The sequence below is a fragment of the Struthio camelus genome, chromosome 1 (assembly GCF_040807025.1).
Source record: "Struthio camelus isolate bStrCam1 chromosome 1, bStrCam1.hap1, whole genome shotgun sequence".
Lineage (NCBI taxonomy): Eukaryota > Metazoa > Chordata > Aves > Struthioniformes > Struthionidae > Struthio > Struthio camelus.
The window spans coordinates 19,452,252-19,477,773 of record NC_090942.1 but is presented as its reverse complement, the minus strand read 5'-3'; the positions used below and the strand labels follow the sequence as shown (position 1 = coordinate 19,477,773).

Below are 25,522 nucleotides of genomic sequence, written 5' to 3'. Positions count from 1 at the left end.
TTCAGTTTATCATCATCATCAATTCTGTGACCTTGGAAATTTTTTTTAGACAATAGAAATAAAAAATAATTACTTAGCTGTAACTTCACTAACTGCATAAGGCAAAACAGTTGTATAAATACTAATCTTTCCAGGATGTAGGGCATACACAAAGCTGCTACTGGAAGAGGATCAGAAGAAGCTTTGCTTCATATAGAGCTATTTAACATTTTGCTAGCAGGAGAATTTAATATTTTTTAAAAGATTCCACTTAAGACGTGACCTGGAAGAACCATCACCCTGGAAGAACCACTCAGCTGAATTGGTTTGGCAGTTCCCATGTTTCATTGACATAAATTTTCTTTGAAGATGGTCGTATAATTAAAAAAAATCATTCATAAAATATAGTCCCCCCTTTCCCCCCAAAAAGTACAGGTTACTTTTTCTCATTGCAGTAAGTATATGTATCACCTTTTCCAGGCCTTTTTGATTTTTGCCACAAAGATGGCAAATCACTTTCATCTGCATTAGTCATCCCGCTCAGAGAATCGTTATCCAGCTCCAGCCACAAACTTACTCCTGTTTTTGGTATGGCTGAGAAGTGTTTTCTGCTGATATGAAGCAGGAGGAATAAAAATAGCTGAAAATCACTTTTACCCTTAACCCATCTTGAAGTCATCTGAACAACAAGCTGGTCTCCAATCTGGAAAGCTAATCTAATCTACATTGGCTGACAGTTGTTCTTACCAGCCTTACCAATTGTAAAGTCCTGCCTGTGCTCCTTGTGGCACTGTTGGAAAGCAGACTGATAGTAAGGGGCTCTTTTACCTTCAAAGGATTTTTCCACTAGGGGAAGTCTCCTCAGGTTAAACATGTTCTGTTAAGGTTTGCCTTGGGTATCAGAAACTGGGGCTATTTTCCAATAGTTCAAGCTGATTCTAACCCAATTTTGACTAGTCTCATTTCAAGGCAATTCCAAGAAGATGTTGTTCTACACCTTACTGATCCAATGTTTTGTCTGAAACAACTTTAAATCACAGAAGGTTAGGTGCTAACCCAACCTAATGGAAACCTAACTGCCTTCCATTTTCCTGTTATCTCTCGCTTCATGCCTTTAATGGGAAGTGACTGTTTTTGGATCAACACAATGCACTGTGCAACATTCCTAGTCTACTCTGTCCTGGTCTTTGGTTGTCACTTGTACATGTGCCATTCCTAATATGTATCATACAAGGAGGTTTAAAAAGTAATGCATTCTTTTGTATTGTTTATAGGGAAAAATACTGCATAGTACTATATGTAGGCTTATGTGATGAAATCCAGTTCTGTTTCTTTCCCTCTTGAATGAATATTCCAGTTCTTCTTTTTTTCCTTCTTGTATCCACATCCAGTGTTGGCTTGTGCTTTTCTTTGCACTGGTTCAATAGTTCAGGCAGTCAGAACTGTGATTTTCCTTTCAACCAATGAATTTACTCCATTTTTTTGCAGTAGTACCTTATTGCCACCCATCTAGGTTCTTCAGTCACAGTGTTGAATTCTTTATTTTCTTCTGAAAACTCTAATTAGTAGCCAAGATAGTGATGAATAGGCCATATTAGATAGTAAGTGTGTGGGTTAAAGATTTATGCAACAGCATGTGGGTATAGTTCAGTAAACAAGTGAATAACTGAGAACATAAAGCCTGAGCTACTGTAGAGAAGAAATGAATTGCCAGGACAAAAAAATAAGCTAAAATCATAATTATGAAATCAGAATAATGTGTCATATTGGTTGCTATCGTGTGTTAATATTTGCTCCATTTGAGTTCCCAGATGCTTAAAGCACTAGTTACATCTGTCCTTGCCTGGGTTAGCAGAAAGATATAAAGCAGCATTTTCCACAATTTGTTTAAAGGTTTACCGCATTTCTAGGGATTGTTTTTATTAGTCTACTATGTGATTTTCTGTATTCTTATGTTCCTTTCAAGTGTGTTTTGAAAAAGTTACCTCTTTGCAAGCTGAGAAATGAAGGATATTTAATAGCATTCAAATAAGACATTCCCCTCTGTTTCAAATTTTGCTCTGGAAGAGGCACATAAAATACCTTCAGAAACAAACAATTTTTTAATGTAACTTTGTTCTGTAAAATTAGAAGCTCACAATATTCTGAAAACATACTGTTCCTGAGACAGAAACATTTCACCACTGCTCTTAGGGTAGTAATTTACAGTGACAAAGGCAGCCAGTATGTTTAGTTCATTTGCAACTGTACATTTTGGGGATGGGAAAAAGATTACAGAATTTTAAGCATCTTGAGGCTGCTGTTGTATGCCGGAGACTCAGTAACTAGAATTTGTCTCTGAAGAATAATCTCAAACTTTTTGTCTTTGATCTTCCCTGTCCAGAATAGACCATGGAAACAAACTCATGTCTGGTTTTTGTTGAGCATTTGAAGTAAGCAGGAAACAAAGACATAAGCTTGCATATTCAAAAGTGATTAGGTATTATGACATAAAGATTTTAGATGGCTGTTCATAGATCCTCTAGTGGGATCTGGCTTCCAGAGAATTAATGACCTTAATCTCGTCTAAAACCAGACACACCAAAATGAAGGTACCCAAGACCTGAAAAGGGAAGAGTATAATTCCAATTTCAAAACACATCCCTTGCCCTTGATTTCCAGGTCCATTGGCTAAGTCTTCCTCCCCATGCCCCCACCTTAATTATTATCTAGTGAAATTCCTTTGGTGATGTCACGCTCAGGGAACAAAGGTCTCACTTATAAAAGGGTTTTCTTTATTTTTTATAATTTAGCTGAACCAACACAAAACTGAATACTATAAAGCAACAAAAATGACGTAACATCTTTAATTGTTCTGTATTTACTAAATAAGGCTACTGCACTCCCTTTATAATAAATCAAAATAGAAAGTTGATTGAGTGAGGGATCTGGCTCTTGAGGTCTACAAGTACAGTAAATTATTTACCATCATTTATTGCATGACATTTAAACCTGACATCGGTCATTTATAGTGCAGTCAGTCCACAACACTTTTCAAGTGGCTTGGCTTTAATTGCTACTGTGACACTGGCCAAAATCCTAAGATTAAATAAGATTTTTGTACTATTTTACTTGAAGACAAAATCATCTATAGTTCATGTTTCCTGCACCCTCTGCATTAAATAAGCCTCAGTATTGGAACAGGCTTCAACAATTTTTTTAATCAACTTTTCGTTTTTGTACTTTTCACCTATGGTCACTTGAACAATCTCTACATATTTTTCTTTAGTAGAATAGAACTAGCATAATAGTAAAAGTTAATTGGAGTATTAGGTAGTATACTTAAAACCAGAATACATTTGCCAGGAGGAAATTAAGCTCATTTGTTGATTGTATCATAGCAGTACGTACCAAACTTAACACACAGAAAGGTACAGTAAAAGGGAGCAAGGTTTAGTTTGTGTTTGTTTGTCATCATTTCCCCCCTCATCTTTGCTGTCTTTGCTAAATTTTCACTAATCAAAAACGCTGAAAGAGTGGGCTTTCTAACAGTGAGGTAAAACACTGAAAATGGGATCAAGGAACAGGCTGCAAACTGACCCTTATACTGTATTACGTAAAAGTGAGGGGGAGAGAGAGACAGAGAGAGACAGAGAGAAAGAAAAAGAGAAGAAAAAACTTGCTATGAAGAGCAATGATTAAAATATTTCACACTCTATTTTTATCAGTACATAAAGACAAGAAATAAAAATAAAATAAAAATAAAAAATGCCTTCCAACAGTGCAATGGTTGAATGCATTTATGTAATATAAACAACATTATTCTTTGCTTTTTCTACACAGTCCTCTCTGGTCATGCTTTACATCCAGAATGTCCCAATGGAAGAAAGCAAACGACACCAGTCACTTCAGAGACAACTGAAGTAATAAAACACAACTTAACTCTGAACCACTTGTCATGACTGTCAGAGTTGTCACGTTAATTGTTAAATAGGATTTTCTACAAATATACAACATATAAAAACTGTTAAATATATAACTTTAGGCTTTTCAAAATACATTTAATGATCTCTTTCAAACAAGTGTTACTTTTGTTTTCTCTTTAATTTGCTTTCTGGTGCTAAATGGTGTATCAGATGAGACATAGGCCACAGATGACCAAACATGCTCTTTGCAAATACTGTATTATCCAACTTTAACTATCAAAAATGGAACTGTAGAAGAGGCATGTTTAACTGGTTAAAACTGAAAATGATTTTAGTATGAGAAAGTCAATCTAAGTACAGAGGAATAAAGGTGCTGTGTAGACAGTTTGTGTTCTTTTTGTCTAAGTTTTTCAAACATTGGTCGTTTTCTCTCGATGCTCCATTATGTTCTCTAGAATGTGGCATTTCAAGAGCAGGTCTCTGGGTTAGTTTTTACTGCAGCTTTCCGTAAAGACTTCTGCTGGACAACAACATCTCGGCTTTGTGAAAGCTGGAATCATGTCTCTTTGTGGAGACCCCCTACGATTTAACGACATCACTCTGTTAACAGTAAGACTGTGTCCACTTTAAAATAGATTTTGCTCTTTGGTCTATTGTATATACTGAAAGTATAAGAAAATAAAAGCAATTCAGACAGTTTAGGGCACAAGAAGAGTTTCTCTTTTGCACCTCAGTGTCCTCCCATAGGCAAAACAGTCTTCTCTAAGGCTGATTGGGATGATACTCTTCCTTGTAGCAGACTCTTCAGATTAAAACAAGTAGGTAACATCAAGTCCAGCAGTGTATAACGCAGATGAAACGTTAACCATGAACTTTTTTGTATTGCTAATGCCCAAGCGTATCTTTTATCTATATTCCTTAGTCCAGTGATCCTTAGTATGGCAGAACAAACTTTAGCTCATAATGTAGAGGAATTATGCTGTCTTTGATGAGATACAGAGAAACAGACAGTTGAGTCGATGACATATAACGGATGATGATCCACAGCAGTGAAACTTGACTAAGTTAAGTAGCTCACACAGAGCCTAAACCACTCCTACGAGGATTCTGTGTTGCTGCATTTGTCAGGAGACCTGTAAATCAATAAGAACAAATGAGTCAATGTCTCAATTTACAACCCTGATTATCTTTATTGTCCATTATTTTAAAATGTACTGGACAGACATTTTTTCAAGGAACCAGTTCATGAAGTAGAAGATATTTGCAAACATTCTCCCTGAGAAACAACATACAAATAAACCTACGTCTTGTATTTATTATATGAAAAATATCAAAAATTTAATCATGACTTATAATTAAAGTTATGAATATAAATGATAGCTTACAACAGCTTAAATGCCTTCTATTCTTTGCTAAGCTCCATGCACGTTCTGTTTTATAAAAACAGTATCATAGAATGCTTTTAACTGCATTAGTTACATGTAACATTACTGAATATGCACTTGATTATGAAAAATAAGATGGCTACTATTTTTAAATATAGGACATGATGAAAAATGGACATGAAAGATAGGATCATTTAATAAAAATGGTAGAATGTTTATATTGAAGGCTTTTCTGTCTTTAAGTTTCTAAGCAGTGCCAGCTCATGCACTTGTTGCTTTACAAACTAATTTGATCAACACTGCCCTCTAGTGATGCAAGTACAAGTGCAAATTAATAAAAATAGTGTAATTAATAATCAGTATAATCCAAAAATTGTTTAATTACACAGCAGAAAAAAAACAAGAGAATGAAAATGGAAATAGGACTGCCCAATGAACCTGTTGAAAGTAAAAAGGAATGGAAGTCATCAAAACAGAAAGGAAAGGGAAAAAGCAGTGGTTTGAAAGACAAACAACATAACAAAAGTTCACACTGTAAAGAAAACAAGAATACTAGAAGACAGCACAAACACAATGAGAAATTAATAACTAATTTATACAACAAGGGACCAGCTAGTCATGCTCACCCAAAATATCAGTTTAGAAATGGTTTCTAAATCATACCGATACTCTGCAACAAAAAATGTTTTGAGGTGTATTAAGCAAGTATGATTATTACAAAATGCTGTTCGAATGTTAAAATGCTGTTTTCTGCTTTGGTATTATCTTATCTCCAAATAGTCAGAATTGTCATTACTGATGGAAATACCATGAATAACTCCAGAAAATACTGAACAGTGAATGTGAAAGAGAAAAATAAATTAGAAATTCCAATTCACTTCATTCAAGCTGTGAATTAAATTTAGATTTCTTTTAACCTACCCCTCAGAGAGGTAAATGAAAGAAAGAGCTTCCTCCAAGTCAATTTAGTGACAGCTTGAAACATACGTATCTCTCTCTATATAAAAATAGGTAGAAAGACAGACAGATAGGTAGACAGATAGATAGATGAATATTTTCCTTATAAGGCATAAAGCGTATGTCATAGATTTCTGCTTTTGTCCTCTCACCTTTTCCAGGAAAAAACACCCCAGAAATCTTGCAAACAGCCTTTTCTTTTCGGACTAGTGATCAGATCTCCAAACCACATGGCCTCAGACAGGCTGAAGGCAAAAAACCTGGATGATTATTGTGGTATATTCCCCTTTTTAAATATACATTCAGCATGAGTTTTTTTCAAGAGTCAGCAATTTTTTTTCCTGTTAAGTGTTCTGTTTCCCCTTGACCATCTTTCTTTGGGTGTGCATTGTGCCCCCTATTTTTCCTCCCACTAGAAAAGAACAAAATTTTTAAAGTAGTTTTTTAGGCAGTGAAACACAAAGCAAAAGACTTATGATTGAAGGTAAACTAGTATTGTATGAAGAATTAGTCTGACTTAGCTCAATCCTTCCTGAATTAGGCTGGAATGGCCCAAAGCTAAAAGCAACAGCATAAACTGCTGATGGACTTTGTATTCATCGTTTTCATAGTGCGCTTCTATCGCATATTGGTCCCAGGATAGAGAGAGAATTCAGGTACAACCACATTCATTTGCAGATACCTGCTGCTTTGTCATTTCATGGATTTAAAAGCTTCCTTCCTGACTTGCTATCCCTGACTCCACTTGGCACATCCCTGCTGCGTGAATATGGCATCAACACTTTAAAAGTAGGAGAGGAGAAGAGAGGAGAGAATTATACGTTTTAAAAATGCTGAGGCAGTATGTAGAGCAGGCTTGAAATAAAGTGATGACAGCAAGAGAAACAGATTAGAGAACAGGAGGTGAATTTACAACTGTGGACAATGACAGAAGAAAACGGAAGGAAAGAGAAGAAGAAAGGTGTAGGTTAGCAAGGGAAGTTTAAACATTTACTAATGAAAGAATGAAAAAGAGAAGTCAGACAGGTAATACGAACAGCAGATAAAAAGGACAGAGAGGATAGGAGAGAGCATAAAGAGTCTAGAGAAGAGGAAGAGAATGCAAACCTACCTTCTCATCACCTGTTCTTCCCCTTTCATTCCTCACCATAGATAAATAACAACTCCCCCGAAAAACAGATATATGAAGCAAATTGCAAGAGGGATCTCAAAACTGACCATAAAAATAACTTGCTTAGTCTACCAACTTGCTTAGTTCAAACCATTAAAAGTACCATATCCCAAACAAAAATGGTGCTCTTGAAGACTGTTGGAGAATAATCTCTAGAATATTAATTAGTTTGACAGAGATTTTAATAAAAACTGTAAATTAAACAACAACGTATACAAAAGTACTTGAAAACTTGGGAAAGGTACCTTGGTATAGTTTTGTTCCTTTACTCAGGAAATTTTCAGCAGCATCTTACTAAGGAGAGCTTGGGTACCAATTGCCTAGTGCAGGGTTATCTTTTCTGTCCATCTCTACATAAGATTGCTGTCAATTTTAGATATCACTGCACAAGACCCTAGTTATCCTGAAGTCTCTTTGTCATTGACTTGAATGAAGTGAGAATTTCTCCCCAGTTGTTCAGACAGCAGGTTCTGAGTCCTGACAGAGCCAGCTGTTCTCCTCTCACCATTGCACTGCAGTGGACACAATCTCCCATTTCTGTTGCTTTCTCTCCATAGTATATTTTTCTGAGTTGCTGCTGAGATCATCTGTGCTGCATGGTATATTAGAAATACTCATACCAAATGCTTGGTATATCAAGAAGTTGACTGTTTACATAATTCGTCTCCCAGTAAACTCTCAAAGATCATCATCTGCTATGTGAATATAAAGACCTTTCTCCTATGTCAAATGGTAACAACAAGGCAAAACGGAAAAGTTTCCCCTCTGTATTTCGCCCTCTTCCGACAATACCCTTCCTTCCCCATACCTGAGAATTCAAAAACACTTTCTCCCCTTGCGGGAGAGCCACTTCAGCATTTCCAGTCACCACAGGCTTTGAAGAGGTATGCAGTATCTTATGGGCACTGCTCCACCAAAGCACTCATCTCTGCCGCAAAACGGCAAAAGGTGGGTGGGTGGCTGAGTGGGTTTTTCAAAAGCTTTTCGCTATCACAATAGCATCCTCAAATTCAAACCTCACTGGTCTTTAAAATACCATGAAGCTCCTATATCATTGTTGGTATTACACTGGAAGACCGATAACAGAGCAAGAAACTTGACATATCAGACAAAACAGAAAAAAAGAACAAAATAATTACATTCTAATACTGTTGCTCTCTTTTGATGCTACTTTTTGTAAGCTCTTCAGCATCAGCATCTGCCCTTCCACTTGGCACAGTTTTACTTCAGTATCTCTTAACAGATTAGGAAAGTCCTGTGCTGCTGCATTTCAATCTTTGTCTTGTACATCTACAGTTACTCAATAATATAGTTGTGTGTGTACTACCGTACATGAGAAAACAAAATTGACCAACTGATTTTAAAAGAATTTCTGAAGCCAGATGAGATCACTACAATTTAATGGTCTATACAAACCTTCGGCCTGATCCAAGGTCACTACAGCTAACAGAAAATTTTCCATAACAATTGGTGGAAGCTTTATATTGGGCTCTAAACTATTCCCTTGTATATGTCATCTACATTTACAAAAAACTGACTTCAAAACAGAGGCAAAATTAAAAGTTATCTTCAAACGAATGATCCAGCAATCTACCTCAGTATTTTGGCAGTAAGATGATCACAGTTTGGAGAACTATTGCACTTGTTGGACTTAAAGTTACCAAATGCACATCTAGTACTGGAGCTTAAAATACTGCTGTACAGTATCTGACTGTTCATGTCACGGAAGCCCAAAAGATAATCAGCTTCCATACACTCCACGGAATGCTCTTCGAGAGGAAAAAATGAGTAATGTAGCAGTTATTTTCCTGACTATTAGAAGATAATCAAAAGCATAAGAAACAATACATTTCATACAATCATATATATCTCATTTTAGATTTTGGATGGCTTTAACAGATTCTAAGAATGTTTGGCCTATCAGAGCAATAATAACACTGTACACTTAATATGCCTTACTTTGTCAGGAGTGCAGTAGGGGCAATCTATCTACACCTCTGCCTTAAAGACACAGAAAATAAAGTAGTTCATTGTTTCATTCCTGTTGTCAAAGATAGAGAAAGCTCTGCAAGCTACCTTGAGGAGTTGAGAATATGTGGTACTCCTCTGACTTACTCAGGCCTCCTATCAAAAAAAAAAAAAAAAAAACCCTTGTCTTTCACTGTAGTATCTAGGATACAATTTAGTGATAGACTGTTTGAGAGTTTCTGATCACAAACCAGAAAACTGAGCCAGGCTTATTGCGGCTGGCAAATATTTTCAGAGCCAGGACTGAGTTTCAAGAATGTCTGGACTGACCTTTTTTTTAAATGGAATACACGTTAAGTACCAACAATTCCATGTGAAGCCTGCTAAAGCTTCAGCGGTTTCACCCAGTTTCCACTCCGTATTTTTAGAATAAAAATGAAAGCAAGACTGAACCAAAGTTGTTATTTTGTGCTACAGTAGCCAAGTACTACTATATAACTGCCTGTTGAAGCTGCCTTTGCACACTGGGATGACAACTCGGAACTGTCTATCATATTTCCAGCACTGATTTCTGGAAATTCTCTTGATGCCTACAACATAAGTGGTCATTTTAGAAGTTTCAGTGTTGTCCAAACTAAGTATTTTACACTTTCAACTACAGTTTTAAAAATGCTTCTCTGTATCTTAGGATTCTATACAGCACCCATTAGGGTAAATGACTTCTGCTGTCTTTCCCTTGTGCTATTATATGAAAAAAACTAACACACTATACAAAAATAATTCACAAAGATGGATATAGGTTTGGCCAGTCTCTGTCTCAGAAAATCTATTTATAATGGAAACAGTTCCAAAGCTTTTAAAAACTGACTGCAAGTCAAATAAATAGCATGTCTTTCCCCTCTACTTCTGCAGCTGTCTGTTCTAGGTCCCTGAATAACTAACCATGTATAATGCAGAAAGAGAGATATAAAAGCATTAAAATGCCCAAGGAAAACCTTACACAGTCTTGCAAGATACCTCACGCTTCACGGGAATAAAAATGTCAATTTCTGGCGATGATCCTAGCAGTACAAAAGACCTGTTGCATTTATGTGAACTCCCATAGTCTCTTGTTAAAATTTATTCTGTTTTCTTCCCTTCCCCCTCCTTTCTCGAGACATGGTGTTCATATATGCAAATTGAATTGTTCAATGTTCAAAAAAAGGCAATCTGATCTACTTCAAAATGACTGTGGCTATTAGGTATAAGAAAAAGAAAAGGAAGCATGAAAGTTATATCCTTTAGAAATGCTATACTTATTCTGTGTCACTGAGATAGCCATGGGGCAGGATATCTTCAAGAGTTCAAGGGCTTATAATGCCTATGGAAGTAGAAATAGCAAGACTGGTCAAACCTAATGACTGTGGCCATGGACGAATAAAAAGCAGTCTAGCATACTAGGTAGTGGATAGCATGCTTTCTATACCTATTGCAATCTGACAAAGTAGCATTCATGAGTTACAAATAGAAGTCACTTTCTAAGAGAACATGCCTTTTCTTTAATGCTTTACTTTTTTTTTACTTCTACTATTCAAGTCAGATACAAAAAGAAGAAAGCATTTATTAAAACTCTTTGCAAATAGGGATTTCTTTTTCCAACAACAATCACTTTAAGATCAATAATCTCTCTAAAACTAAAATAGAAAAGATATTTTTCCTTAAATATCTTAAATATCCTAGCCGTATATTCTCAGCTTCCTCTTACCATCTACCAGGAATATCACCTTGATTATTAATTTTCTTTTCTGTAAAAATCATATTTGTCTTGTATTACCATTCTGAATTTACGAGAAGTTGGAATGTACTGGGTCAGATCATACACTCCTTCTACTGAATTACCCACTGCTTCATATGTGATACTAACGAAGGCAGTGGTACTGTTCGTATAATTAGTTAATCCTTACCACGAATAAAGATAGCAGAACCTGCCGTAGTAATACAGGGTTACTGATAACCCAGCTGAAATAACAAACAACTCTGGGACACAGAGGAGACTCATGTTTAAGAGCCCAAGCTCAGGCATACATAATAATCTAAATATACACAAAGAAAAGGCAAGGAGGTGGCAACAGACACCTCAGCAGAAATGCCTGTGCTTGGAATATTCAAAGACCTTGAGCACATGGGTGATGGTGGGAGACTTCCTACTGGAATAGCATTTAGAAGTACTTTGGATGACAAAACAGCCAGGAAGGGCTCATTTGGTCCCCATGAAAGTCTAAAGCCAACTTATTGAAACAACATGGAGAGAAAGAGGGAATGACGAACGGGATCACATATCTTTTAAGGAGCAACAATACAAAACAGGAATTTTCATCTCTCTAATGCTCTGGGTAAGAAATAAACACACTTAAAATAACCCTTGCTAAAGGCCTTGATCGAGGCTTAGTGGGAGGTAAAAGTAAGAAGGATTTGTAACTGACATAGTATTATAAGCTTGAAGATTGACTGCTTCTCTGCTCTCCTTTTGCTCTTCAAAAAAGAGCAACTGCAATATTAACATGACTGAAAGTATATAAGAATAGCCAGGGGCTTTCCTCAGGGTAGTAGAAAAATAATCTGGAGTCACCATTCCTGAGACTTTTCTCTGAGGTAGGAGACAGGTTCAGACTAAAACACCACTGCACTGAAGAGTCTATTTTTATTACAATGCACTAACTTCATCTATACTGACCTTTGCATATCATACCTATATATCTATATATTGAAGGTGTATTGCTCATTGACTAACAAATCTTAAGACAGACGCAACCTTAATCACTTTAAACCTTCTCACGAAAAATATACCTTACATAACGCTAGGTGTTAATAAGAATTTATTAAAAATAATGATCTTCCATAAAATGAGGCTTATATGGCCACTGTAGAAGGGCGTCTCACGGAGAGGATGATGGGAGTTTTATTTGTAAAGTTTAAAAATAATCTTATCTATTTTAAAATTTACTAAGCTATACAGTGAATAAAAAAAATTGTAACCCACATCTGCCAGCAGCTGAAGTCTACAGACAAATCTAAACTGTTACTTTTTCATCTCTAATTAAAGAAGAGAATAATTCAGGGGCATCTGTGAGTTACATCTGATTGACAGGCAGCTGGTCTGGAGCAAGCTTGGTCTCACACTCGCAATAAAAATTGGAACAGTGATTTCCTAAGACTGACTGTGAAAATAGTTAAAGTTCAATGAATAATATATCAAAAAGGTGGTGTGTTGTTAGATCGAATATTTAGGATATTTCATCCATTAAAAGAGAGAATTCTGACTCATAAAGTGTGAACTTTAAATAGGAAGCTTAACTGCTAGCGAAGGAACCGAATAGTCAGTGTTTACCAGTTACGATGTCTGCTTTATGTAGTCCACCTGGCAATTTATTAGTTAAGAAAGCAGTCATGTGTCACATCATTCAAAAAAGCAATCTAGTACAGTTGATGACTTTCAACCAGCAATCTTTACAAATATGCTAGGTATGGGAAAGAAAGCTCAGTATTTAAAATTACTCTACTTCACCTTTGTCTACGCCTTGAGGAGAAAGTAGGAAGTGGATGACTGTGGCGAGTGAGAGGAGGAATGTATATACAGATTAAGTAAAGAAGACGGAGGAAGATTTATATTCTTTCATAGCCTTGTTTGAAAACAAAGACAACAACGTACATCGCATTCTTCTGCAGAAGCAACAACAGTCATCCATAGCAAAGACAGAAAAGTAAAGGTTGTCTTCAGCAAAGCTCAAACATACACAGACACATAAATAGAAAGACAGCCCATCACTGATCTTGGTCCTCATTCCCACTGCAAAGCAGGACACATTTCATAAAAGTAAAATTTTCTAAAACAGACCTGTCTTTAGACAGTCCTCTAATGCCTGTAGAACAGCACAAAGATTTATCAGCACAAATGAGCTCAGCTTTTTAAACAATGATTCTCCTCACTTTCAGTGCAAACACAAAACTTTCCAGCCTAAGGGACTATTGCATCCCTGTTGACAGGTTTATGACACTTAGTTCCTGGCTCTGAAGACCCTTTGTAAAGTGTGAAAAATCTCTCTGACACACCCCACCACTGAAAGAGTGAGGTTCTTCAGGAAAGCGAAATGCTTCCACACTTCCTTAAAAAGTTCATATTCCTATCTTGCATCAAATTAAGAACTAGTTTGTACAGAGACCCTTCATTCTGCAATACATGTTCTGAAAGGACAGTGGAAAATGTGGTGAATGACAAAAATATTTTATTCTAGAATATTTCTGGGGGCCACTTCTCAACAAGAGAAGAGAAAGGAGCAGAGAATTTTGCATACAGAAGTGTATATTTATCCTCTGTTTAATGACAATACATCCATATACCCTTGGGGACTATTCAGTCCTCTTGTACTTTCTTTCAGGGAGTGCTTTTTATAGGTTTTGTAATACTTTTTTATAAACCCAACTAAAACGTCCACTTTTTTACAGCTACACTTATTCTACAGTTTTAAGTTTGGCAGGACTATGAGAATGCAGGGAAGAAGGATGAGACAGGGCATTTAAGGATGAGGATCCAAAATTATTCCACTGAAACATTTTTAATCTCTTAGTGGCAAAGCATACACCTAGATACATTATGCTTATAACAGTCTGATTAACAGCGCAGATACATTTAAACTTAACGCAAATCGGGGATGTATACAATATAGTAGTGGAAAAATCAACCAATGGGTCACTATCTATTTGAGGCAGAGAGCTCTGTACATTGTGCAGCATACTGGATCTAAGTTCTTTGGCAAGATCACCATTCCTCTCCCCACCGCTTCTATGATATCTTGGCAAGCAGTGCTGTGGTGATCAGATTTCTGCAGCAGACTGAAAACAAGCAACAAAAGAAGAAAAATAAACCGTGGCAAATGTCAAGGAATTTGCTCTAATTTACAATGAATTTTACACCCACAAAAGGCAATTATATAAAAGCTTGCCCATTACAGCTTTTGGAGCTGAGGAGGGAAAGATGAATTTTCATGGAGCAATACACAAATATACTGATTTTAGGGAATCTTATCACCTCATCCAGTTTTGCGTGCTGCCCGTAGAGGTGGGACTAATCCCCTACACTGTAGCAATCTCTCTCAATTAGATTTTAGAGATTCCTAATCCAGTGTCTCTTCCATGAGAGCCTTTCAACTCTCCATTATTTCAGTCTCCTTGGATTGGATTCAGAGATTTTGAGACCTAAACCGAGGTGTCTATATGTGGTGGTGATGTATGATCTCTATCAGGGTCAAAAAAATCTAGAATTCAGTTCACCTAAACAGAGAGGCACGGTGCCTATGTGTTATGCACCAGAACCCCTGATCTCCAGATGCTGCTCGAAAAGGCCCTGTGTGGGTGCCCAGGAAGATGTCTTAGTCTCTAGGAGCACCTCAGATGCCCTGCACACATGAGTTCAGGCAACTGAATTCTGCCCTTACTCTCCTTTCTCAAGTGGAAAAGAAGTCCAAGCAGCTCCCCCTTATGACTCAGCTGGTTCCCACTTGGCCATAAATTACCTGCTAATCCCTATTGTAACTACACACACACTACTGCCCGGGCCATTGTCTTCTGACTGAGCATGTCCTTAGGGGTGAATCGCACAGGTGACAGGGAAGAGGGATGAAATAACAGTCTTGAGATCCAGGTCGGTCCTTGTGCCTAAGCAGCATGCAATCACAGTTCTGTTAGCTACGGCTACCAGATAGACCATGAAACATTTGTGTGGGTCCATCTTTAAGAGAGAAATGTCATTGCTGTGATCACACAATCCCAGGAGTTCAGAAGGATGAGATCCTAGATAAGTATCTGATTCCACAAAGCACATTTCGTTGCAAGTATTATGAGAGCTGCCGATTTGTTTCCTAGAAACGTTTATCTGACCTTTGTTATTTTTCAAGCTTTTTTTCACATTATAAGAATGACAAATACTAACATCAAATCCTGAGAATATTGCAAAAATGACAGAGCTATTTAAGAGATACTTCTGGGTTAAGTCAGAATAAAATGCACTGCTTTCTGTTCCTAGCTTGCTCCAGTCGTAGGTGTAGAGTGGACCTCACTAGGTCATAAAACAGCTACTCAGATGAAATGTAATGAACCTGAGAAGAAAACAAATGTCAGGTGAAGAAAGTAAAAAAGTGGTAATAGGGTAATGACAATGTCATTAGTGAAATGCAGTGTGGTATATGCTCTGTGCCGTTTATCACAGTGCCATTTCTGAGTTCATAATAAAATGCAACAAATCATCTCTGGGAACCACTACTATGAAACTTATTTTTTACTATAATATTCTATAGTCTAGAACTTTATTCTTTTCATTATGCTAAGACTTTTGCTGCTTAGAACTCATAGATTTCTTTTTCTTATCATAGTTTTTTTTTCAAATTTGAAAAAAGTGCAAGAGATTTGAAAGACTTCAGCTGCTGGCAGTATCAAGTCCTTGGTTCCCTTGATATGTTTGGGTTTGTGAGGGGGAGGTTCTCAAGACAGAAGGAAGAGATATCATCGTGTTTTAGCAGTTACAAGAAAGTACATCAAAGTTAAGGGGATAGGTCCTAAAATATTAACTATAGTCCAGATGGTTTGTGTGGGTGAAACTTGAGAATGTTTTATGAGAAATCACACAAAATTCAGATGCTATAGAAACAAGAGACAAAACAGAAAAAAGAGGAAAATGTATTACTGACTCTGCTAGACACGTTAGGCAACATTTCATAAATATCAGCTGGAAGAAGTCATGACCAATCTTTCCTTAGAGGCCAAGGATTAGATGTTGTCTAGGACAGGATTAATGAATAAATGACATCATTTGGTTTGAGGTCTTACTGTCAGGTGGGGACCTGTATATTCTTCTCAAAATAAACCTTGGCTTAAGATATGAGTTTCTTGGAGATGTCAGTCTATCAGGGTCAGTTAACAAAAAATAGTTTGTGTTCGTCTGACACTACCCCTTTTCCCTAATTAAATAGAAATGGAAAAAAAGAAGGTCTTTTTTTTTTTTTTTTTAAGTAGGGGAGAAAATCAGTTGTGTGTAGGAGACAACGTGGATGTGGTCTATGGGATTCTGTAAAATTTACGGGGAGCACTTTGGAAATGACACAATAGATAGGACTGTACTATTAAAACACACCATGAACATTATAGGCATAAAATTGCCCCAGCAGACATATCTGCTTGCAAGGCTCAGCTGAAACTCCCTTCTCTCCACAATGATTAACTCTGTTCATAGTGGCTTTTATCACTGTTAGCCTCAATACTTCCTGGTATAAGAACTTTTAGAAATAGCTTTGATTAATTTTGCTTAGGAAAAAAAATCTATTCCAAAAAGTTAAACTTTCCAAAATGAATCAACTACATTTTCATTTCGGATCCCAGGAGGAGTATTGTGAAATAAGATACACTATCAGAAATATATATAATTAATTCTGACATTTATTGCTTAAATAGTTAGCACTGCTTGTTAGTTAGAACTGACTAAGATGTCTTATTTTCTGTGTCACAGTGTTATCTGTTTGCGTTGAGTTAAACTATTTGATAATTCTATCTGAAAAATAAAAAGCTGGACTCTAATTCTCCCATTGACCTGTGGGCATCTAAATATCTAATTTAGGATTTTTTTTTAGTCGTGGACACTTTTTTGGAAAAAGTGACATTCTGAGGTGATAATACAGATTGTTTTAAAGTATACTGCAATTACATGCACTTGTCTTAGTTAGCTGCCCCTTAAATTAGAATATATAAATCTTATCTAATGCTTTAAAAAATGTATAGCCTGATGGTCTTTGAGAGGAAAAAAATTTAAAAAAAATTATTGCTTTTATCATATAAATGCAATGAAATCTCGCCTTTTGGAAGGGGCTATGTCTCTCCGTTGATGATGGAGAAGGCTAACAGCTTCTCAACTCATGTAACTGGTAAGTGTGTTAAATAGAGGAATGAAGCTGGATAAACATAATTATTGTTTTTATATTTAAAGATATATATTCCTTGACCTTTTTTTTTTTTAAGTAAAAAACTGTATGGTATGTTACTTCTAAAGTCAAGATGATGTTTTCATCTTCCTCGACATTTATTTCAAGGTAAAATATTAACAGGAAAACCGCTGCTTTTCTAATTAGTACATTCTATGCTTAGCTTCTTTTCATTCCTGTATAGAGAGTGGACACTTTGATCTAGAATGTTTGTTTTAATCAGTAGTAAGGAGCACTAGGCCCTTGCAATTTAAAAATAAGACACTCACAAAATAAAATGTATAGCTAAAAATGGATTTCATCATTGGTGATATATCTTGTTATAACACACATAAAAACATCTTATTATTATGGTAGGAATAAAACACAATGTAACTGCTACTAACATGCCTTAAAACAATGTCATAAGAGTAGTGAAAATGAAAAATAATATGGTGAAAAAATCAAAAGGCTCCTTTGGATTCCAAATGTCAAAAAATGAAAAAATTCCAAGTTTTAACAAATACTAACTATTATTACTCTGATTGTAGATTCAACGTTTGGGTAAGGGGAGTTCAAAATGTTTCCTGAATCTTCTCCCTTCCATCTTAAATTTTCAGATCTGGACACAATCTGAAAAAAAGTGTGTGGGGGGGTCCATTTTATTACAATATATCTACTGTCTAGTCTTTAACCTTTGATAGACTATGCTTAACTAACCTGAGGTGCTTGCTGTTTATACACTTAAAAATGCAACCTAGCCTATCAGTGCCTAATAGAACACATTTTCGTAATGCTTTTCCATTTCCATTTGTACTTATGTTAAAATTTTATTAAACTAATGTTCTTTGTAACTCTACTTATCTGAACATTCCCCCAGTCAACTCTTGTTCCTAGGAACCTTTTCTTTCAATATACAGCACTGTGATAAGCCAGAACTCTGACATCTGGAACTCTCTGGGCTGACTCCAGATGTTAAAAAATATATCAATATTTTTCAGAGGTCATCTCTATCAAAGATGACCAGGCACCCATGGCCATAAAATGCAGTTGAGCACTTTGCCATCAAAATTCACAAACAGGGTGACTTGAAAATGAACCTATCATTCCTGGCAAAGGCAATGCTCTGCTCACTTACGAGATATACAGTTGTCTGATAGGCCAAAAACAGCACAAACAACATGAAAATGTAGGGAAAAAAGTACAGATCGTAACTAAATATAATTCAGCAGCTACAGATTCAGACCTATAATAATGGCAACAAAGAGATAATAAAATGTATTTTAAAGCCTCATGCATAGTTTGATTCGAAATTAGTGCCAAGATTCATCAAAAGCTGTCAATTGCCATTTGCTGTGCTAATTTGAGACATTCATGTATTTAAATATAAGTACACTTTCTTGCTATTCTGCCGTCCTGCAGATTCTCCTGAAACCATTTTAACTGGCTTATTTCCCAGACATCTCTGTGAAGTATATTTTGCTGATGAAAAATATAACATATAGTGTCCTAAAATGAAAAGGGTGACAGGAAACTTTTGGCTGGCAAGTTCATAAGTTTGGGGAAAGAAGTGTTTAAATCTCAAAGTAGGAAAGATAACCTGAATTCTTGGCTAAGCCTTTTACATTTACAAAATTACAAATAATTGAGATAAACAGATGTTCCTTGGAACTTTTGCCAAATAAATGTAATTATTTATTTGTTGGTTAAATTTCTGCTGTTTACGTATATTAAATATATTACCTATATTAAATATATTAAATACAGGTAAATATACCTATATTAAATAGCTGTTTATTTATGACTGATTGACTGTATGAACAAATAGCTGTATGAACCATAGCTCTCACAATCCAATTCCTATTGAAAATTGGGCAAACAGTCCGTTGCGACATCCTAAACGTGCGCTAACAGCCGAATCTCACCTTAAACATAGTCAATAGCTATTACCTATAAACTGAAAAGAAAGATGTTCAGTGAAATCCTGAAGAGGGAATAAGGTGTGCCCTTTTGCAACAGTATAAATCATGGAAAGAGATAAGGGGACTAAGGAGACATTTAGGTGCAGTATCTGGAAGCAATATGCCTGTTAGCATAACTCAGGGTTATTAACTTTTACTACGAGATACAACAAAGAAATACTTGGCTGAACTGTATGGTTCTGTGGGTTCTGCTTAGTACTTCTTTGGGGGATGTCTCACAGTGCAATGTCAATCTGCTAACAGATTGAGTCTGTTTTTAATTAGATGGTATATAAAGAAATATTCAGCAGTTTTTTTTTTCTTTTTTAGATTTGTTGCAGAGAATACATAAACGCTGTTAGAAAAAAGGACCTGAATCCAAATCTAACCCTTTCAAAAGAACATTCTCTGTGCTAGGTTACAGCATCATGTTCTCTCTCCTTCCTGTTGTGTTCCTGGCTACACAGTGCTACATTCAAAACCAGAAGCTTTAGTATTTACTCCTCCTTACTTTACTTTTAGACTAGAGACAAGGTAGATTTGAATCTCCCATGCTGAAAACAGAATAGAATGCATGTTTCTTACATTACCAGTAATTAATTTTATTTAGTTCCAGCCACTAAGTCTATGGGTTCAATTCGTTACCCCCAGCATGCCGTATTTAGATGCCTTAATATACTGAATGCTGGTGGACCTAAACAGGCTCCAGACATCATGGATGACTGACTACTTTTCCTCACTAGGAACTGAGTGCTGCAGCATAACAGAATATTTACTCAGTCACTCAGGTATCTTCAGGTACCTAAATATGCTCTACTTTAGGAGCAAAGAATGCTGACAAGTTTTGCATGTGGTGGGGGAGTAGATATCCTACTGTGCGTCTCTTCCTCCTCACCAACCACCAGTACCACCCTCCATGCTGTCTCTGAAGGATTTCTCTACAAAAGATGTATCACACCAAGAATGTATTCAGAAGGAGACCTATTTTTCTTTCTGTAATGAAGTTAACTTGATTTGGAATTGCTGAAGTGCAAGAAGAGTGGAAATTTGCAAAATCATTTTGCAGATGTTTTTCAAAGCAAAGCTACGCTGTAGGCATTTAGGGCTGACTGGAATGCCTAAGGTCAGATCAGCTCTCAAAAAGCTCAACCAGATGTTCTCAAAAAGCTCTGCAAGATGTTCTGAAAGACTGAGATGGGAGAAGAAAAGGTGATAGAAACATTCATGAGCATATCATATCATTAATACATGAAAATATGAGGATTTATATATTAATGACTAACTCCGGCAGAGCTAGAATTCTGGAATTTGATACATTTGTATAATCTGAGTCAGTGATCATAGGGTGGCAATAGGAATGGAATAAAAAGAAAAATAAATATACCTTTTCTATCAGTGCTCACCAAAAAGGGCAGGACATTCTAATAAGCTAAATAGGAAAATGTATAGATGAAACTAGGCAACGATAGCAAAATAGTTAGATATCCATACTCAGGTATTAGCGACGAATGCACTCAAGAATATTAAGAGAGATTTAAGAAGAGGTTGCTCTGGAACTGTTACTATTCAGTACTCAGAAGATGGAACTGAGACTGTTTTTTTAATATGACGATAACAATGCTGGGGAGGACAGCAAATATACGGGAAGATGGGCTTGAAATTCAGAATTGCCTTGACAGATTTGGAGGTATAGGCTGAAATTCCCTCGATCCACATAGATACTGCACAATAGTGATAATGACAAAGAACAAACTGAGGCAAAAGTAAATAACTCTGCAAGTATAAGATGAAAAACAACTGACTATACAATCAGTCTATTGAAAGGATCTAGGGATTATTGTAATTTTCTTGCAAATTGTTTGGCACTCTGAATTTACTACATCCCATTTCTGCCACACAGTCAAGGAATAAACAGTGTCAATAGAAAATGCAGAATCTGCCTGCTTATGTACAAGGATCTTTCTTTAAACAGTATTTAAGTGATTACAGAGCATTTTCTAATTTTAAAATAATAAAGCTAAAACACATTTCAACTCTTAAAAGCTGGAACTCCTTAAAAGCAGTTAAAAGTTCATTGCAGGTGCCAATACTGATAGCCCAGTCTACTGAAATTTGTATTATCTGAAAAACTGTCTGCCAGAGAATAAAGCTGAGATTGTCCTCTGGGGAAAAACCAGTATCTATACTCACTGAAGGTTAAAACATCTCACATAACTTATTTTGATTTCAAGTATCTTTTAAACTTTATTTTGTTTCTGAGGTTGAAGTCCAAGTCATGGCCTCCAGTAAGCTGTAATAGCTGAGTTAAAGGCTACTGGGAGTAAAGTTTTCCACCCTGGTGAACCCTGAAGTAAGCGAATCAGGGTTGCGGCTTCAAATCCTGCCTCACTACAAAACTCTGATTTAGTAAGGGACAAGAAAAACACCCTTTAACATTTTTTAATTATTTCAATTATTTAAATCATACAATAAAAAGGCATATTCTGCAAATATAGCATATATTCCAAATAGATAACTTGAGTCTCCCTAGTTTGAAAAATGTTACATAATACTGACCCTAGTTTGAAAAATGTCACTTAATACTGACGGACTCTGATTTTTGTTAAGAAATTCAGCTTACTTCATCGATGAATGCATTGTACCTAATTTAAATGAATAAATAATTGATTCAATAAATGAAATGTAACTAATACAGTAATTAATTCCACAAAATAGTCCACGTAATAGAAGGGCCATATTTTATGTTTGCTTTATAGCTGCTTATATTGAACAGCAGAAGGTGAAAACCAAGCGAGGTTATAATATGTACTCTGAGGATTGCATCTATGACCCACTAATACATACTCTTGACTGTTTTTTACTGCTGGTATGATCTTAATATTTGTTAGATATAAGAATAATAATTTCTTGTAGTATTTGTTCCATATTCCGTGTAGTAATGAAGAATAAATAATTCAAAACACAAGGGAAAGGGACCGTAAAAAGAGGTGCTAGCAACTTTTTATGGCAATCTTGTTCTGATTTTTAAACAAATTTAAAAATTACTCCAACATCTATTTCTTCTTGGATTGCACGTAGCATCTAAAATACCTTTTTTGCAATGCAGTTTTTACATTTCTCAAGATAGCACAGGATATCTGCTATTTTTCTATGACACCCACAGGCTGTCTCACTGCTCAACTCCAAATACAGCGAGAGGTAAATGGAGGTTTTTCATCACAATTTACCTGTAACACACACAACAATGGGTAAGAAGAGCGGAGTCGCAGCTCCATCTCCTCCACTATCAACCAACAACAGGGTATACTGCACAAAAGGAGATGAGGATAGTTCTGTCCTATCCAACTGGCTGAAAAAAACGACTGCCTGTTTGTGGCACATCACAGGGACATGGGAACACAGCGCCCCAGGAACCCGCATGCAGCACGGTGCTTCTTATAGCACCCCCCAGCTTAATGTAGCTTTCCCTGCCACCACAGGATATCTCATAGTAGGACAGAGTCAAAGCCCAATTTATTTCTAAAACTAATTTGGGACTCCATACAGCCTATCAGTCCATGCAGTGAACAAAAAAATCACATTCAACAGGATGAGAAGTGACTGAGCGACAGCCTTTGATCGTCAAAACCTTCTTCATTCTAGCCAGTGCTTTCAGTGCGTACCAACTTCCCATCCCTGTTTTGATTCCAGGGAAGTCAATGGGAATTATATAGCTCGTTATGAAAAATTAAATGTATAAAAGCTATACGACTGACTGACTTCTAAGATAGTTTAAAAAAAAAAGGATCGCGTCTTAGCAATGTAAAAAAAAAAAAAATAAAAACTATTTTCCTACCCCCAGCCCCCTTCTTCCTAGTTTCAGAGTCACATCTATTCATTTATTTCCCTCTTGCAAAATAAGAAGGTGAAATATAGGGCATTGCTGGTGTGGGTGAGTAGCTACCAAGGGCAGCAGAGGTACTAAAAATTTCTTTAAATGCTTTGAACAGTACTTCATCCATGGTTAGACTGCTTTTAACATTTATGTTGTTTAAAAAGGAAAAACTGGGTGTCTGGTGAGGTTTCATTTTGCTCATGTGTCTTATTTAAAAAATAGAAAGCAAAAACATTCCAGTTACAGATTAGACTGTTAGTGAGATCGGTGGTTATGCTGATAGCAGAGGCAAAGAACCGCCCTGTGAATTATGATACTAAAAAATATGTATCTGCTAGATATACTACCTAGCTATTTAGTGGTAAAGGTTACATGCTACTTGTTAGGAGATTGTTTATTTTCTCCTCTGAGACTTTCACTTACAAGTAATGCAGGTGTTTCACAGGCTCTTTTGAGGACAGGGGAATCTTCAGCAGAAACCCAAACCCCCGTAAGCAGCATGCAGACTGCATTTAAAGGAAATCCCTTTCTGTCTTCCTCAAATACACTCCTACCAGCAGCTTACCACCTGCTAACTGAAACGTAAATGGACTAAATAAAGGACAAAACAGGATGTGGAACGGCAGGCAGTCCTGTGCTTTACAACAGGTTTACGACATTTTTTGTTGGGAGGTGAAATCTCGCCACACAAATCAAGTTAAAGCATGGATCCATTAATACGTGGGATCTTGGACTATGTACTAAAAAAGGAGACCTGCATAATGAGAATATTAAGAAGCTTTAATATTCACTTCTATGAATGAACTCAGGGAAGGAAGAGCTCATCCCCCTAGCAGTTAACAAAAGTACTTTGCTCTGCTGAAACTAATCCTCCCCTCGGCCTGAGCTGGCCTCCCTGCAGACCGTGGCCTCGCTGCAGTGCCCTGCGGTCCACACAACAGGACAGGCAGCCAAGGGAGCCCTGCTGATCACTGGTATAGCCACGACCCAACTGACTGACAGTTAATACAAAAATAGCAGCCGCACCTTAAGTTGCAGCTAGAAGCAAATGAGGTGCCAAGACATCCCCCTGGGCAGATGTGGTTGTTGGCTGATTTGTGGACCAGTGGGACATTACATGCTGCGTTCACTACCAGTTTCTGAAGGTTTGTTGATCCTGACTGTGGCTGTATGCATGTATGGGGAAAGTTCTGCACCAGCTTCTCCTTACATGCTCTAAATTGCAGGATCCAGGCCCACAATGCCTTCTACTGATAAAGGAGTATATGTAATTTTGACATCACTAAAAATCATAACAGTGATCTACACAAATGTCTGTATCGGTTTTCAGCAGCCACAAATGCTGCTAAATGCACAATGGCTACGGTGCCTTATATTACTACAGCTGATTGAAAACTCAGGAAAAGTCTATTGCAATGTTTCTTTTGGACCCCATCTTCTCCCTGCCTTTACAGAAGCCTTTGACAGAAGACTTCCGTTTTATAAATCCTGTTTTAAAAATGTTCTCCTTACATAGTGCCTCTTCCAACCTTTTGTGTTGTTTGCACTTAACTTCAGTTTCTATCTTAGACAAGCACCATCTCTGCTCCTTCTTATTTTTTCTGGCAGTCTCAGAAAACTGCTAAGTGTATTATATCTAGAGAAAGTGGATGACCCTCTTATTCCTAGCAATGGGATCACTAGGACCCAGTTCAAGCACTTTGCAGGGGCAACACTCAGGAATTTTATAGCATATTTCCATTGTACTATATATTCTTGACCTAAACAGAGAACTTCCGTTTCCATTGAAAAGGCATACGTTTTAAACTTTCTAGAATATTGGGATTATATAGACACATAAAAAATTCAGGTTTGAATGCCAAAAAAAAAATCCTTTAATTGAATCCTTTGTCTGGAATGCCTGATATGTTCATAAAACATTAAAAATGTTAAAAATATCTAAAATAACTGTCCTATTATATCTAAAAATATCTAAAATAGCTATCCTCACAAATCTAAACAACATTAGCATACAATCAATTATTTTCTGCATATCACTTGATTTCATTTCTTTTCATTTCTGCCTTATGCTTTGTCACACAAGTGGAAGAGTGAGATAAATCAACCGTTTTCTTGCTTTACTGCATAAATCTCACAACAATAAAATGGAATTGATCACATAAAGAAGTTTAAGATGAGTTTCAGTGAATTCTTGAGATGCTGTAAATTAATCATGTAAGCTGATATTACACCTCCTCAAGGGAAGTATACTTTAATAGCTCTTTTCCCAACATTTTCCTCCTTTAAAATATTTCTAAACGTTGTCACCATTCTTATTTTTTTCTAAGCTGATTACACCAT

General features: G+C 36.5%; 1 protein-coding gene across 11 annotated transcripts in view; it reads right to left on the bottom strand.

Annotated features, from left to right (window-relative positions):
• TAFA5 (TAFA chemokine like family member 5) overlaps positions 1-25,522 on the bottom strand; it is a 470,229-nt gene that overhangs the window by 36,164 nt on the left and 408,543 nt on the right. For 4 of the 11 annotated variants that reach the window (XR_011138818.1, XM_068931139.1, XM_009689550.2 and 1 more), the window contains one exon: positions 3,160-5,017. The exons of 2 other annotated variants lie outside the window; for them this stretch is intronic. Coding sequence is in view for 6 of the 9 variants with exons in the window: in XM_068931139.1 (XP_068787240.1) it covers positions 5,009-5,017 (9 nt within the window). In the remaining 3 variants the exon portion in view is untranslated. Of the gene's footprint in view, positions 1-3,159; positions 5,018-5,895; positions 5,940-6,378; positions 6,472-6,495; positions 6,639-13,943; positions 14,235-25,522 lie in introns of those variants that run through there. 5 more of the 11 variants (XR_011138831.1, XR_011138827.1, XM_068931136.1 and 2 more) reach the window with 5 other exon arrangements.